The 18,984-nt window shown below is 42.9% G+C and overlaps 1 protein-coding gene across 5 annotated transcripts in view; it reads right to left on the bottom strand.

The window, feature by feature from the left end:
• LOC138208582 (kinase suppressor of Ras 1-like) overlaps window positions 1-18,984 on the bottom strand; it is a 91,949-nt gene that overhangs the window by 26,879 nt on the left and 46,086 nt on the right. For all 5 annotated transcript variants that reach the window (XM_069166566.1, XM_069166565.1, XM_069166567.1 and 2 more), the window contains 3 exons: window positions 10,729-10,876; window positions 854-1,214; window positions 25-188 (listed from right to left, as the gene is read on the bottom strand). In XM_069166566.1, the coding sequence (XP_069022667.1) occupies window positions 25-188; window positions 854-1,214; window positions 10,729-10,837 (634 nt within the window). In that variant the 5' untranslated portion in view covers window positions 10,838-10,876. The remainder of the gene's footprint in view (window positions 1-24; window positions 189-853; window positions 1,215-10,728; window positions 10,877-18,984) is intronic.

Genomic DNA, 18,984 nt, shown 5'->3' with positions numbered 1-18,984 from the left:
CACAGCAGCTGCGAGGACACTCACTGTCCAGCAGGGCGGGGGCGACGGTGATCATGTAGGGGGCCGAGGCGGGGACGGGGCCGGGGGTCCGGGCGGACAGCAGAGGGGACCTCAGCGCCGTGTCCTCCGAACTGTTCCCGCTGCCGTTGAGCTGGAAAGCAGCCAGAACCTTGTTCTTCTTACAGCTCCTGCAGAGAGAGAGCGTGGATGGTTACTGCTCCTCCTCACGAGCTCGCTCAGCTCGGCTCACGTGTTTCTGAGGGACTCAAAGCAGCCGTGAAGGCTCTAGTTCAGGGGTGTCAAACATGCGGCCCGCGGGCCGGATCCGGCCCGCCAGGGGGTCCAGCTCGGCCCGCTGGATGACTTTGCCAAGTGTGAAAATTACAGATAGACATAAATTGCATTTCTATGAGAATATGGAGGTTTATGAGTACAAACGTTTTATCGTTTTTTTAATCGATCCAGTAACTGCTTCAAAAACAGCGTAAATGTGACGTCTGCTCCGGAAGCAGCAGCTCGCTGCGAGGGAGTCTGTAGAGGAGATCCCAGGCTGAGAAACAGTGGGCTGATTCTGAGCTTTTGGTCTTTATGTTTCTAGTTTATTGTAGAAAGACATTAAAATAGAGTTTATCATCCAAAAACCTTCACCAATGATTTAAACAGAGAAATATTGTCGTTATTATGCTATGATTTTACTGGTCTGGCCCACTTGAGATCAAAGTGGGCCGTATGTGGCCCCTTAACTAAAATGAGTTTGACACCCCCCCTCTAGTTGGTACATTTGGTCCAGTATTGGTGAATGAAAATCTGAGCTCTGCTGAGTCAGCAGGAAGCTGTGACTGTAAACACCGACCTGGTTGCAGCGGGATCCTCAATGCGGTTGGCCAGCTGGGACTCTTGACTCTTACTTCTGGTCAGCACGATGTTCGGGAGGAGCTGCAGCAGTTTGTGGGAGGGCAGCGGGGGGGTGTGGGAGGGCTTGGCGGTGCACATCTTTGAGACGGGGGTGGCTGGAGGGGTGCTCAGCTCGGCGTCAGTCATTTCCTCAGAGGATACGCTGGGTCTCGGGCCATCTGAGCACGGGAGCACTGATATGGAGACGGAGCGGCCGTGATGGGCGGCGGGCTGCGGGGGGAAGGCGGGGCTACCGGAGCTGGTGAGGGGGCTGATGGGAGAGAAGGCGCTGTTGTCCTGCTGAGGCCGGCGCTCACCGCCTGCAGTCAAAGAGTCAAAGTCACAGATTAGTGAGTGCAGTAAAACCGAGTTCAGAAACTGCTCCTGCTGCGCGGTGACGCGCTGCGCGGCACGGTGACACGCTGCTGCAGGACGAGCTGTCGGCGCTGAGTCAGCACTTCAGCTTGTGATTTCTCCGTGGACGACAATCGACAACGAAACAATGAAAAACGTAAAATGTAAATTAAGAACTAGAAGCATCTCTTGTATTTATTTACATTTATATTCATGCAGCCGACAGACGCCTCCTGTTTGATATAAAATGCTACGTTGAAGTGTAATGACTTTAATAAATGGCATAATAAGCATAATTGTATATGACTTACACTTTGAAATAATCTGTCAGCTTGTTTAATAACTAAATTTATTCTTCAGTCAGAATGAACATCACTGCTGGGAACATTTAGTTTGTGGCTTATCAAGTAAATCATTTCTATAGATATTAAAATGTACAGAAAAACATCAGTAAAACAGCCGTTTCAGCATCTGGAAAATAATAAAACACTGAGAAATATCTTATTGAAGTGATGTGAGCTGAACTTCTCTTTATACAGCTGTTTATTGTAGACTTTATTGATTTATTTAATTACTTGATAACCATAGACATATTTCTTTGTACCAGTCTGACTGAAGGAGGTTCCGTGGTTTTAAGAAAGGACTCTGATTTGACATCAGGGATAAACATCGTCATAGCAACACTCTCTCAGAGTGACATCCATGTCTCTGTGTTGGTCCCGTGATGGACAGGCGACCCGTCCAGGTGAACCCTGCCTTCACCCAAAGTGAGCTGCGATAGCCAATAAGAAAGTCTGCACTTTGTTTGTTTCCTAAATCTTCTGTGCTTCTTCCACATCTGATGGTTATGTCTGTATTTACACTGTGTTACTGTATCTGGTTGTGTTTTCATACTTTGCAGCTCTTTTTCTAAATGCTGCATAACTTGTTGTTGTTGTTGTTGTTGTTGTTGTTGTTTTGCATTAATCTCTCGAAGCCACAGAACACAGGACCCAGTGGACCCCAGCACACCTCCCTGAACCCAGGTTTGGAGGGTCAGTTAGTTTGTTATAATTTGGTTAAACAGTTTATTTATCAATAATCAACTTGTAATCTTAATGATAAGAGATTAATTCTCTTCTTGGAAACTATACTTTCACCCAGAAGCTTCCTAATTGTTTTTTTCCAGATCAAACAGTTTACTTTTGAATTTATCTGTTAATGATTCTGAAAAACTCTGATTACAGAGATCCCTTCGATATGCTAAAGAGCTGTTCACAGCAGACATTCCTGCATAACAGAGATACACACACACACACACACACCACTAACATCCACTAACATCCACTAACATCCATTATCAACTAACATCCACTGACATCCACTAACATCAATTAACATCCATTATCAACTAACATCCACTGACATCCACTAACATCCACTAACATCAACCGACATCCACTGACATCCACTGACATCCATTAACATCCACTAACATCAACTAACATCAACTGACATCCACTAACATCCACTAACATCCACTAACATCCACTAACATCCATTATCAACTAACATCCACTGACATCCACTAACATCAATTAACATCCATTATCAACTAACATCCACTGACATCCACTAACATCCACTAACATCAACCGACATCCACTGACATCCACTGACATCCATTAACATCCACTAACATCAACTAACATCAACTGACATCCACTAACATCCACTAACATCCACTAACATCAACTAACATCCACTGACATCCACTAACATCCACTAACATCCATTGACATCCACTGACATCCATTAACATCCACTAACATCCACTAACATCCACTAACATCCATTAACATCAACTAACATCCACTGACATCCATTAACATCAACTAACATCCACTGACATCCACTAACATCCACTAACATCCACTGACATCCACTGACATCCACTAACATCCACTGACATCCACTGACATCCATTAACATCCACTAACATCCACTGACATCCACTGACATCCACTAACATCCACTAACATCAATTAACATCCACGAACATCAATTAACATCCACTGACATCCACTGATATCCACTGACATCCACTGACATCCACTGACATCCATTAACATCCACTAACATCCACTAACATCCACTAACATCCATTGACATCCACTGACATCCACTAACATCCACTAACATCCACTAACATCCATTAACATCAACTAACATCCACTGACATCCACTAACATCCACTAACATCCACTGACATCCACTGACATCCACTAACATCCACTGACATCCACTGACATCCACTAACATCCACTAACATCCACTAACATCCACTGACATCCACTGACATCCATTAACATCCACTAACATCCACTAACATCCACTAACATCCACTAACATCAACTAACATCCACTAACATCCACTAACATCCACTAACATCAATTAACATCCACTAACATCAATTAACATCCACTGACATCCACTGACATCCACTGACATCCATTAACATCCACTAACATCCACTAACATCCACTGACATCCACTAACATCCACTGACATCCACTGACATCCACTAACATCCACTGACATCCACTGACATCCACTAACATCCACTGACATCCACTAACATCCACTAACATCCACTGACATCCACTAACATCCACTGACATCCACTAACATCCACTAACATCCACTGACATCCATTAACATCCACAAACATCCACTAACATCCACTAACATCCACTGACATCCACTGACATCCACTGACATCCACTAACATCCACTAACATCCACTGACATCCACTAACATCCACTGACATACACTAACATCCACTGACATCCATTAACATCCACTAACATCCACTAACATCCACTGACATCCACTGACATCCACTAACATCCACTAAAATCCACTAACATCCACTAACATCCACTAACATCCATTGACATCCACTAACATCCACGAACATCCACTGACATCCACTGACATCCACTAACATCCATTAACATCAACTAACATCCACTGACATCCATTAACATCCACTAACATCCACTGACATCCACTGACATCCACTGACATCCACTAACATCCATTAACATCCACTAACATCCACTGACATCCACTAACATCCACTAAAATCCACTGACATCCACTAACATCAACTAACATCAATTAACATCCACGAACATCAATTAACATCCACTGACATCCACTGACATCCATTAACATCCACTAACATCCACTGACATACACTAACATCCACTGACATCCATTAACATCCACTAACATCCACTAACATCCACTGACATCCACTGACATCCACTAAAATCCACTAACATCCACTAACATCCACTAACATCCATTGACATCCACTAACATCCACTAACATCCACTAACATCCACTGACATCCACTGACATCCACTAACATCCATTAACATCAACTAACATCCACTGACATCCATTAACATCCACTAACATCCACTAACATCCACTGACATCCACTGACATCCACTAACATCCATTAACATCCACTAACATCCACTGACATCCACTAACATCCACTAACATCCACTAACATCAACTAACATCCACTAACATCCACTAACATCCACTGACATCCACTAACATCCACTGACATCCACTAACATCCACTAACATCCACTGACATCCACTAACATCCACTGACATCCACTGACATCCAGTAACATCCACTAACATCCACTGACATCAACTGACATCCACTGACATCCACTGATATCCACTGACATCCACTGACATCCACTGACATCCATTAACATCCACTAACATCCACTAACATCCACTAACATCCATTGACATCCACTGACATCCATTAACATCCACTAACATCCACTAACATCCATTAACATCCATTAACATCAACTAACATCCACTGACATCCATTAACATCAACTAATATCCACTGACATCCACTAACATCCACTGACATCCACTGACATCCACTGACATCCACTAACATCCACTGACATCCACTGACATCCACTGACATCCACTAACATCCACTGACATCCACTGACATCCATTAACATCCACTAACATCCACTAACATCCACTGACATCCACTAACATCAACTAACATCCACTAACATCCACTAACATCCACTAACATCAATTAACATCCACTAACATCAATTAACATCCACTGATATCCACTGACATCCACTGACATCCATTAACATCCACTAACATCCACTAACATCCACTGACATCCACTAACATCCACTGACATCCACTAACATCCACTGACATCCACTGACATCCACTGACATCCACTGACATCCACTGACATCCACTGACATCCCCTAACATCCACTGACATCCACTAACATCCACTAACATCCACTGACATCCACTAACATCCACTGACATCCACTAACATCCACTGACATCCATTAACATCCACTAACATCCACTAACATCCACTAACATCCACTAACATCAACTAACATCCACTAACATCCACTGACATCCACTGACATCCACTAACATCCACTAACATCCACTGACATCCACTAACATCCACTGACATACACTAACATCCACTGACATCCATTAACATCCACTAACATCCACTAACATCCACTAACATCCACTGACATCCACTGACATCCATTAACATCCATTAACATCAACTAACAGCCACTAACATCCACTAACATCCACTGACATCCACTGACATCCACTAACATCCACTGACATCCATTAACATCCACTAACATCCACTAACATCCACTGACATCCACTGACATCCACTAACATCAACTAACATCCACTGACATCCACTAACATCCACTGACATCCACTAACATCCACTGACATCCATTAACATCCACTGACATCCATTAACATCCACTAACATCCACTAACATCCACTGACATCCATTAACATCCACTAACATCAACTAACATCCACTAACATCCACTAACATCCATTAACATCAACTAACATCCACTGACATCCATTAACATCCACTGACATCCACTGACATCCACTAACATCCACTAACATCCACTGACATCCACTAACATCCACTGACATCCACTAACATCCACTGACATCCATTAACATCCACTAACATCCACTGACATCCACTGACATCCACTAACATCCACTAACATCCACTAACATCCACTGACATCCACTGACATCCACTAACATCCACTAACATCCACTGACATCCACTGACATCCATTAACATCCACTAACATCCACTAACATCCACTAACATCCACTAACATCAACTAACATCCACTAACATCCACTAACATCAATTAACATCCACTAACATCAATTAACATCCACTGACATCCACTGACATCCACTGACATCCATTAACATCCACTAACATCCACTAACATCCACTGACATCCACTAACATCCACTGACATCCACTGACATCCACTAACATCCACTGACATCCACTGACATCCACTAACATCCACTGACATCCACTAATATCCACTGACATCCACTAACATCCACAAACATCCACTGACATCCATTAACATCCACAAACATCCACTAACATCCACTAACATCCACTGACATCCACTGACATCCACTGACATCCACTGACATCCACTAACATCCACTAACATCCACTGACATCCACTAACATCCACTGACATACACTAACATCCACTGACATCCATTAACATCCACTAACATCCACTAACATCCACTAACATCCACTGACATCCACTGACATCCACTAACATCCACTAAAATCCACTAACATCCACTAACATCCACTAACATCCATTGACATCCACTAACATCCACTAACATCCACTGACATCCACTGACATCCACTAACATCCATTAACATCAACTAACATCCACTGACATCCATTAACATCCACTAACATCCACTGACATCCACTGACATCCACTAACATCCATTAACATCCACTAACATCCACTGACATCCACTAACATCCACTAAAATCCACTGACATCCACTAACATCAACTAACATCAATTAACATCCACGAACATCAATTAACATCCACTGACATCCACTGACATCCATTAACATCCACTAACATCCACTGACATACACTAACATCCACTGACATCCATTAACATCCACTAACATCCACTAACATCCACTGACATCCACTGACATCCACTAAAATCCACTAACATCCACTAACATCCACTAACATCCATTGACATCCACTAACATCCACTAACATCCACTAACATCCACTGACATCCACTGACATCCACTAACATCCATTAACATCAACTAACATCCACTGACATCCATTAACATCCACTAACATCCACTAACATCCACTGACATCCACTGACATCCACTAACATCCATTAACATCCACTAACATCCACTGACATCCACTAACATCCACTAACATCCACTAACATCAACTAACATCCACTAACATCCACTGACATCCACTAACATCCACTGACATCCACTGACATCCACTAACATCCATTAACATCAACTAACATCCACTGACATCCATTAACATCCACTAACATCCACTAACATCCACTGACATCCACTGACATCCACTAACATCCACTGACATCCACTGACATCCACTAACATCCATTAACATCCACTAACATCCACTGACATCCACTAACATCCACTGACATCCACTGACATCCAGTAACATCCACTAACATCCACTGACATCAACTGACATCCACTGACATCCACTGATATCCACTGACATCCACTGACATCCACTGACATCCACTGACATCCATTAACATCCACTAACATCCACTAACATCCACTAACATCCATTGACATCCACTGACATCCATTAACATCCACTAACATCCACTGACATCCACTAACATCCACTGACATCCACTGACATCCACTGACATCCACTAATATCCACTGACATCCACTGACATCCATTAACATCCACTAACATCCACTAACATCCACTGACATCCACTAACATCAACTAACATCCACTAACATCCACTAACATCCACTAACATCAATTAACATCCACTGATATCCACTGACATCCACTGACATCCATTAACATCCACTAACATCCACTAACATCCACTGACATCCACTAACATCCACTGACATCCACTGACATCCACTGACATCCACTAACATCCACTGACATCCACTGACATCCACTGACATCCCCTAACATCCACTGACATCCACTAACATCCACTAACATCCACTGACATCCACTAACATCCACTGACATCCACTAACATCCACTGACATCCACTAACATCCACTAACATCCACTGACATCCATTAACATCCACTAACATCCACTAACATCCACTAACATCCACTAACATCAACTAACATCCACTAACATCCACTGACATCCACTGACATCCACTGACATCCACTAACATCCACTAACATCCACTGACATCCACTAACATCCACTGACATACACTAACATCCACTGACATCCATTAACATCCACTAACATCCACTAACATCCACTAACATCCACTGACATCCACTGACATCCATCAACATCCATTAACATCAACTAACAGCCACTAACATCCACTAACATCCACTGACATCCACTGACATCCACTAACATCCACTGACATCCATTAACATCCACTAACATCCACTAACATCCACTGACATCCACTGACATCCACTAACATCAACTGACATCCACTGACATCCACTAACATCCACTGACATCCACTAACATCCACTGACATCCATTAACATCCACTAACATCCACTAACATCCACTGACATCCATTAACATCCACTAACATCAACTAACATCCACTAACATCCATTAACATCAACTAACATCCACTGACATCCATTAACATCCACTAACATCCACTGACATCCACTAACATCCACTAACATCCACTGACATCCACTAACATCCACTGACATCCACTAACATCCACTGACATCCATTAACATCCACTAACATCCACTAACATCCACTGACATCCACTGACATCCACTGACATCCATTAACATCCACTAACATCCACTAACATCCACTGACATCCATTAACATCCACTGACATCCACTAACATCAACTAACATCCACTGACATCCACTAACATCCATTAACATCCACTGACATCCACTGACATCCACTAACATCCACTGACATCCACTGACATCCACTAACATCCACTAACATCCACTAACATCCATTAACATCAACTAACATCCACTGACATCCATTAACATCCACTGACATCCACTAACATCCACTAACATCCACTAACATCCACTAACATCAATTAACATCCACTAACATCAATTAACATCCACTGACATCCACTGACATCCATTAACATTCACTAACATCCACTAACATCCACTGACATCCACTAACATCCACTAACATCCACTGACATCCACTAACATCCACTAACATCCACTGACATCCACTGACATCCACTGACATCCACTAACATCCACTGACATCCACTGACATCCACTGACATCCACTAACATCCACTGACATCCACTGACATCCACTAACATCCACTAACATCCACTGACATCCACTAACATCCACTAACATCCACTGACATCCACTGACATCCACTAACATCCACTAACACCCACTGACATCCATTAACATCCACTGACATCCACTAACATCCACTAACATCCACTGACATCCACTAACATCCACTGACATCCACTAACATCCACTGACATGCACTGACATCCACTAACATCCACTAACATCCACTAACACCCACTGACATCCATTAACATCCACTGACATCCACTAACATCCACTGACATCCACTGACATCCACTAACATCAACTAACATCCACTGACATCCACTGACATCCACTAACATCAACTAACATCCACTGACATCCACTAACATCCACTGACATCCACTAACATCCACTGACATCCACTGACATCCACTAACATCCACTAACATCCACTAACACCCACTGACATCCATTAACATCCACTGACATCCACTAACATCCACTGACATCCACTGACATCCACTAACATCAACTAACATCCACTGACATCCACTGACATCCACTAACATCAACTAAGATCCACTGACATCCACTAACATCCACTGACATCCACTAACATCCACTAACATCCACTGACATCCACTAACATCCACTGACATCCACTAACATCCACTGACATCCACTGACATCCACTAACATCCACTGACATCCACTAACATCCACTGACATCCATTAACATCCACTAACATCCACTAACATCCGCTAACATCCGCTAACATCCACTAACATCCATTAACATCCACTAACATCAACTAACATCTAAAGTCAAACATCAAACGAATCCACATCATTTGAAAATGCATATTGAATATTGAAAACATAAAACCAGGATTAAATATATCACAAGTAATCAAGCCCTGTATGATTGTGTGTATTTCTATGAATGATGTGCAGAGCTCTGACTTCACCTGTTTCATTGACGCTCTTCAGACAGGAGAGGGCGGTGGTCAGGCGGGAGCGCTCCTCTGAGTTGGAGCTCAGGCGTCTCATCGTGTCCTGCAGCTCAGAGCTGGACATCTGCAGCAAGACGTCCTGTGAGAGCTTCTCTGCTGCAGCCTGCAGGACACCAGGAGGACTTCTGTTAACCACAACTTTCAGGAGAAGACAGATCTGAAACCTCAGACTGTTTCTAAAAGAGTTCGTAGCTTCAGGTCTGAAAAATGGTTCCAATCCAGAAGTGTCTTCAGCTGCAATACCAGCGAGTGCCACTAGAGGTCGGCTCCAAAAAGCCTCCGGCTCCATAGACTCCCATTCAACTTCTCTCATCAAATCCAAAGTGAATAAAATGTGTCCATCAGTTATCTCGGTGTTGTTAGCTAAAGTCACTCCTTCTTATTAGTTTTCTGGAGGTCCATCTGAAAATAATCCCTCATTCATTAGAAAAGAAGATTCAAGAAGACCTGTTTTTGGGGGCGTGTCTGTTTGATTGACAGGCCTGTGGTGCAGTCAGGTTACAGCTATCGGTGGGCGGGACGTAGTATCGTCAGGTTTCCGATCAGATCGGTCAGATCCACCGCTGGCTCCTCCCCCAGCTCGTCCAAATATGGTCACTTCCTGCTCCAAACCGCTCTGAACTAGCAAAGATGGTGACGGACAGAATCTGAACTGGAGGATTCATAACGTTCACAAACCAACGATGACATCCGACACAAAAGTATGTAGAAGAGTCTGCACATTTACAACAAACAGCCGGCTGACCTCAGAGGATTACCAGAAGACCAGTGCACATCTGGAGATATGACACAAACAACAAACGCTGTGGTTATACAGAATGTTCTCATGTTCTCCTGAAGCCTCCACTGCTGCCAGTGATTGTGTAACTTTCTCAAAAAAATTTCACAGATAATTTCTCCAAAATGCCTCCGGCTCTTCCCACAGTTTGATAATCACCAACACAAGCTACCAAGTCTCTCTGAGAAGAACCACCACTGATGATTCCAGGAATCTAATTTTCCAGGTCGCCCCCGAGACTTAATGATCCTCCTGAAGAAGAGTGAACCTTTGAGAGAAGCAGCCTGCAGCGGGGACGATGAGCAGCTGTCCACCGGGACAGTTTCCAGCCTCCCACAATGTTTCAGGAAACATTCATCAGGTCATCATTTAGTGCTGATGTAAGAAATACCATAACATCAAAATCTAATGTGACCATCTATCCAGCCGAATCACATTCTTTTTATTTAAGCTTCTGAAAATAAAGTTTTTAGTGTGACTGCCACTTCATGACAAAACCCTATTTCCAAAAAAGTTGGGACGCTGTGTAAAATGTAAATGTGTTGATTTTCAAATCATGTAAACTCATTTAATTTAAAATAGACCAAAGACAACATCAAATGTTGCAAATGAGAAATGTTATTGTTTTATAAAGATATCTTCTCATTTTGAATGTGATGTCAGCAACACGTCTCTATAAAGTTGTTCCAGGATGATGTTCACCACTGAGCTGCATCAACTCTTCTTTTAACAACACTCTGGAAACCTTTGGGAACTGAGGAGTTTCCGGAGTTTAGAAAGTGAAATGTGGTCCCATTCTGGCCTGATAGAGGATTTCAGCTGCTCAACAGTTCAGGGTCTCCTTGGTTGTATTGTTCATGCCCTGATGCTCCAGATGTTTTCAATGATTGACAGGTCTGGACTGCAGGAGGCCAGTTTATCAGCGGACTCTTCTACTAGAGAACCATGCTGTTGGAATACGTGCAGAATGTGGTTGGACGTTGTTCTGCTGAAATAAACAAGACCTTCCCTGAAAGAGACGTTGTCTGGATGGCAGCATATGTTGCTCCAAAACCTGAATATATCATTCAGCATTAATGCTTCCTTCCAGATGTTCAAGCTACCCATGCCATGTGCACTAATGCATCCTGTACCATCACAGATGCTGGCTTTAGAACTGAGCTGATAACAAGCTGGATGGATATTTTTCATAAAACAATACAATTTCTCTGTTTCAACATTTGATATGTTGTCTTTGGTCTATTTTCACTTAAATATGGTTTATGTGATTTTCAAATCATCCCATTCTGTTTGTATTTACATTTTGTTATTGTGCCTCTGCTTGCTTGCGTCTTGTTCATCACATGATGCTGACTAGAAAAAGAGAAAATGAACAGATAAGAATCTAATTCAGTCAAATGGGCGGTAGGCTGCACTGTTTTCTAAGTCATTGAGCAGACTAATGTTTTAATTCAGACTTAAATCAACATGCCAGCAGCTTTTGTCTGGCAGTGAACTTGATGACCTGCTGGACATATTTCATCAAGATGAATAGTGCAGGACGGGCTCTGGTCCCTCTGCACGATCAACACTGATGTTTACATCTGCAGTGGAGCCTGTATAATGTGCATGAAGCCGCAGGTTTGAAGATGCTGTTTAAGTGAGCCTGTAAAGGTGGAGGAGGTTCGGCATGTGCAGCTGGTTCTGGTCATTTGGTTCTGTGCTGCTCCGCTAGGCCCGCTGGGCTTTCTGTCATTGTTGCTGTTCTCCTGCCTGTCAGATATCAATGTTATGACATCTGTTAGGGTTTCTTTCCAGTGTGTTCACTCTGCTTCCTGTAATGGAACATAACTAAACAACAATGAAATGGTAATAGTCGCCTACTTCTGTAAAAAAATAAAATAAATACTTCAGAATTTAGTTGACTCTGAAGCTTTTCTCAATCACACCCACAATACTTCCTTGCTCAGCTGCCGCTCCAAACTTATCTTTCTGTTATTCTAAAATAAAGATATTCTGCACGTATACAAACACAAACACTGTGTTGATGAAATGGATGTGAGGACATGTTCTTCCAGCTGTGGACCAGAATGAATGAATCTCACCTCTGTGGTGATTTAAGTTGTCCTGAACTACATAACATAGAAAACATCAGAAACCTTTCCAGTACCAGCTCAGACTGAAGAGTTTTGTGTTGATCATAGATATCAGCATAAGGACTTTTAAATCCATGGGACAGCAGATCTTTCCCATCATGCAGTGCGGTTTCACAGTCTGCAGAAACAACAACTACAGCAGTTGTCTGTGAGGACTTTAGTTCGCTGGATTTCACGGCTGAATTAACCCATCAGAGGAACCCGGAGTCTGATGAGCAATCCAAACTCAGTGCACAGCAAACCAAACACGTCTGACTTTCTAGATTTTGCTAAGTTTAGACACAAATGACAACTACAATACTGGTGCATGCGACATCTATGACAGAGCTTCAGTCTGTCAGCTTGATGACACCGTTTTCCTGTAATTAACCTGAACGGATGAAAGCTTGAGCTAAAACAGACGATAGCAAAAATGTTTCTTCGGACACAATTTATAGTTCAAGAAAAATGTAATTTATCACAATACATGTCACAAAACTCAGCATATCGCAATAATATTGTATGGTAATAATATTTTATCCTCTTGTGATTCCCTCCTCGGTTACAGACAGTGCTGCATTGTCTGCTTCTTCTATTTGTGATCTAAAACCTATAATATTTTAATTTATAACAACATACTTTCTGTTGTAGCTACTTAATGTGACATGATATTGATGACATTTATTTTGCCAAATATTGCAGTTCATCCCGTCCAGAAGGGACACCTGCGTCTGATATGTCTCTGACCTGCTGAACAGTATGAGGACGCTGTTTGGTGGCACTTCAACAAGCAGCACTCTGAGATGTTAGAGATGAACAAACAACCACTGTGCTGTTGCACTGAGCCGTCGTGAGCCTTCGCCAACCAGTCAATGAGTAGTTTACACACACGTTAGTCCAGAGTCCAGAAACACCAGGGTGGATCTGAAAGTTCAGAGACTGCTCCTGTTGCAGGGAACGATGCGCAGCAGTGTGACGTCCACGGAGAAGCTGAAACCTCCGTGAGTCAGAACTCCAAGTTTTGTCACTTGATCAAAATCCCCGCCTGAGTTACATAATGTGGACCTGCCATTTCTCCACCTGAAACCTGAGCAGAGCAAACATCAATGTTTGTGGGAAATCATCGGGGAACAGAAGGAAGCAGCAGGGAGATGAATCCAAAGAGTGCGGCTGGTGTTGCGCGACGGTTGTGTTGCTGAAGGTGAAATACTCAGATGGTCCCGGTGGAACTCGGTGTTAACAGTCTGACACCGGGGGGCCATTTCATGGTGACACAAAGAAAACCCAGCTAGTGTCTCCTGATCTGAGGCGCCTTTTAGGTTTCTGGCCCTCAGAAAAGAGAATATCTCTGAACAACTCTCCAGGCTCATCGCTTCATCGCCGTACACTTCCTAAAACTTCTTGCCAGAGTTTGACAGTAAATTTTATGTGCGTCCTCTGGTCATGTTCACGGAGAAATCACATACTCTGAACCTCTGATCCACTGAACCTCTGATCCTCTGAATCTCTGAACCTCTGATCCTCTGAATCTTTGAACCTCTGATCCTCTGAATCTTTGAACCTCTGATCCTCTGAATCTTTGAATCTCTGATCCTCTGACCCTCTGAATCTTTGAATCTCTGATCCTCTGAATCTTTGATCCTCTGATCCTCTGACCCTCTGAATCTTTGAATCTCTGACCCTCTGAATCTTTGAACCTCTGATCCTCTGAATCTTTGAACCTCTGATCCTCTGAATCTTTGAACCTCTGATCCTCTGAATCTTTGAACCTCTGATCCTCTGAATCTTTGAATCTCTGATCCTCTGAATCTTTGAATCTCTGATCCTCTGATCCTCTGACCCTCTGAATCTTTGAATCTCTGATCCTCTGAATCTTTGAACCTCTGATCCTCTGGTCCTCTGATCCTCTGATCCTCTGAATCTTTGAACCTCTGATCCTCTGATCCTCTGGTCCTCTGATCCTCTGATCCTCTGAATCTCTGATCCTCTGATCCTCTGAATCTCTGACCCTCTGAATCTTTGAATCTCTGATCCTCTGAATGTCTGATCCTCTGATCCTCTGAATCTTTGAATCTCTGATCCTCTGAATGTCTGATCCTCTGATCCTCTGATCCTCTGATCCTCTGATCCTCTGAATCTCTGATCCTCTGAATCTCTGATCCACCCTCGTATGTGCAGAGAGAACTCGGAGGTAAAGTTGTCGTAATGACGGCAGATGATGCTTCATTTGGGACGTTGCTGCCAAGAGGCTGTCAGTACTGAAACATGGATGCTTCTCATACAATCAGCTCAGAGTCCAGATCAGAGTCACTATCGCATCCAAACAAACGTGAAATGTGTTCCTAAGTTAAGAGTCACGTTCCCAAGAATGGGACGTATGTGAGGTCACAGTGACCTTTGACCTTTGATCACCAAAAATTAATTCTGTCCATCCTTGATGACAAGTTAACGTTTGTGCCAAATTTAAATAAATTCCCTCACAGGGCAATAGTGTGTCAACAAAAATGGTAAAGAGGAGAGCCTGACCTTTGACCTTTGACATACAAAACCTTAATCAGTTCCTTTTTGAGCCCAAGTAAATATTTTTGCCAAGTTTGAAGAAATTCCCTGGAAGTCATCTTGAGATGTCACGTTCACCCGACGGGGACAACATAAGGTCACTGGGACCTTGACCTTTGACCCCCAAAATCTACTCAGGTCATCCTTGGAACCAAATTAATGTTTTTGCCAAAATCCCTCGAGACATTCTTGAGATGTTCCAGAGTCAGGAGAGATGAACGGATGACCCGAAGACATGAAGTCTCTGTCACAGCTGAGAAACAGAAAACGTTGTTGTCATGTGACTGAGACTGGCCAATCTGTGAGAGGGTGTCATCACCTCACTGTCTGATGCTGCAGGTGCCATGGCAACAAGTACCCACTTCACGAGTCCAAAACGCTCTGCTCTCGTTGATTAAAAACAGATGTCTGAATGAGCTTCAAGTAAAAAAAAAAATTTGAAAAAAGAGATATCGTTGTTGCCATGATGACAAGGTCCAGTAAAGAGGGACAGAACTGCCTTTTTCCAGCTGTAAATACATTCAAGAGATCAACACAGTGTTGATATGTGTGTGATGAAAAGGAAGGCGACGTGCACGCAGCAGAGCGACGCTACGACCTTCAGGAGGAACTCAAGGTTCCTGATCAACTTCAGCACCCGAGTTACGAACGTCCTTGTGACCACTGGTTCAGGCACGACTTTACCGGGACCTGAAACTGGAGCAGAGAGCGCACAACAACGTTTGAGTGAAAATGTATGGGAACAGAAAGAAGTGGTGGAGAGTTGGAGCTGGCGGGTGGAGAGCAGCACACCAGAGTTCTTGTACTTGGTCCTAAACACCTCAGAAACTCTTTCTGTAATCACTTAGTTACTCTAGATGACGTTGTCTTGGCCTCCAGCACCATTGTGAGGAACCTTGGAGTCATCTTTGATGAGGATTTGTCCTTTAGACACCATATAAAGCAAATCTCCAGAACTGCCTTCTTTCATCAACGTAATATTAATAAAATCAGGAAAATCCTTCCTCAGCGTGACGCAGAAAAACTCATTCATGTGTTTGTTACTTCTAGACTAGATTATTGTAATTCCTTGTTGTTAGGATGTCCAAATTACTCATTAAAAACCTGCAGCTGATCCAAAATGCTGCAGCAAGAGTACTGACAGGATTTATCAAGAGAGATTATATTTCTCCAGTTTTAGCTTCTCTTCACTGGCTTCCTGTGAAATCAAGAATATAATTTAAAATTCTCTTGATGACTTACAAAGCTCTACATGACCAGGCTCCATCATATCTTAGAGATCTTATAGAACCATATAATCCCAGCAGAGCACTTCTCTCTCAGTACGCTGGTCTGCTTGTGGTTCCCAGAGTTTCCAGAAGTAGAATGGGAGGCGGAGCTTCAGTTTTCAGGCTCCTCCCCTGTGGAACCAGCTCCCAGTTTGTGTTGGAGGGGCAGAAACCCTCTCTAGCTTTAAGATTAGACTCAAACGTTCCTTCTTGATAAAGCCTATAGTTAGGGCTGGCTCAGGTAGACCTGAACCAACCCTTAGTTATGCTGTTATAGGCCGAGGCTGCTGGAGGACCTCGTTACATGCTGAGCTTCTTTTCTTTCCTCCTACTCTTTAACTGATTCATACCTCACCATCTTCTTCTCTCCCATAGTTTCTTCTTATTATCTGTTGTCTCCATTCAGTTCCTTCACTCGTGTAGTTTCTGTTCTTTCTTTTCCAGATGTCCCGTCATGGAGCTGCATGTCTCTGCTCTGTGATTGTTGTCTCCACCAACAGTTCTTCTCTTCTATCTCTATGCTGTCCTTTTCTCTCTCTGCTCTCCTCTCACCCCAACCGGTCGAGGAAGATGGTCGCCCACCTCTGATCCTGGTTCTGTTAACAGATGCTCCGCCCACCTCTGATCCTGGTTCTGTTAACAGATGTTCTCCACCTCTGATCCTGGTTCTGTCGGAGGTTTCTTCCTGTTAAAGGGAGTTTTTCTTCCCTCTGTTGGAGGTTTTTCTCACTTAAAGAGGAGTTTTTCCCTCCTAGCTTATGTGGGAATTGTTGAATTGTTGAATTGTTGGTTTCTCTGTATAACATTGTAAAGTCTTGCTTTAAAGACTTTAATGTGTTAAGTGCCATGAAATAACCTGTGTTGTGATTTGGCGCTATATAAATAAAGTTGAATTGAATTGGTCCCAGAAACATGTGTAACTCAGGTGTTGATGTTCACAAAGGTTAGTGTCCTCCTTCTCTGGGAACATCATCATACAAACTTTTCTGTCCCTTCGAGGATTCAGACTGAAGCACAAAACCTCGTGATTTTTCTGAAGTGATGCATTCATGGATCTTCTCAGAAATCTGACACCAGAATTATTTGACTCCAACATCCAATTTTAAAATAGGCATCTTGTGAAACCAAAGTCTTAGTATTTGTCTGCCTGAAAGGAAAATAGAAAAAAATAATAATTGTGTAGCTTACAGCAGAAAGCTCACTGATAACTATAACAGCAACACATTCATTTCATATTCAGCCCCAAACAACACTCAAGTGACATCATGTGAGGACATTTATAGGACTTCACCACAGACTGGATATAAAAGAGTTCGTAGCTTCAGGTCTGTAAAATGGTTCTGATCCAGAAGTGTCTTCAGCTGCAATACCAGCGAGTGCCACTAGAGGTCGGCTCCAAAAAGCCTCCGGCTCCATAGACTCCCATTCAACTTCTCTCATCAAATCCAAAGTGAATAAAATGTGTCCATCAGTTATCTCGGTGTTGTTAGCT

Source organism: Embiotoca jacksoni, unplaced genomic scaffold, assembly GCF_022577435.1.
Source record: "Embiotoca jacksoni isolate LCO1_2020_lvr unplaced genomic scaffold, fEmbJac1.0.p SCAF_39, whole genome shotgun sequence".
In the NCBI taxonomy this organism is placed as follows: Eukaryota; Metazoa; Chordata; class Actinopteri; family Embiotocidae; genus Embiotoca; species Embiotoca jacksoni.
Note: the sequence above shows the minus strand (reverse complement) of the source record. Positions and strands in the feature narration are given on the sequence as shown.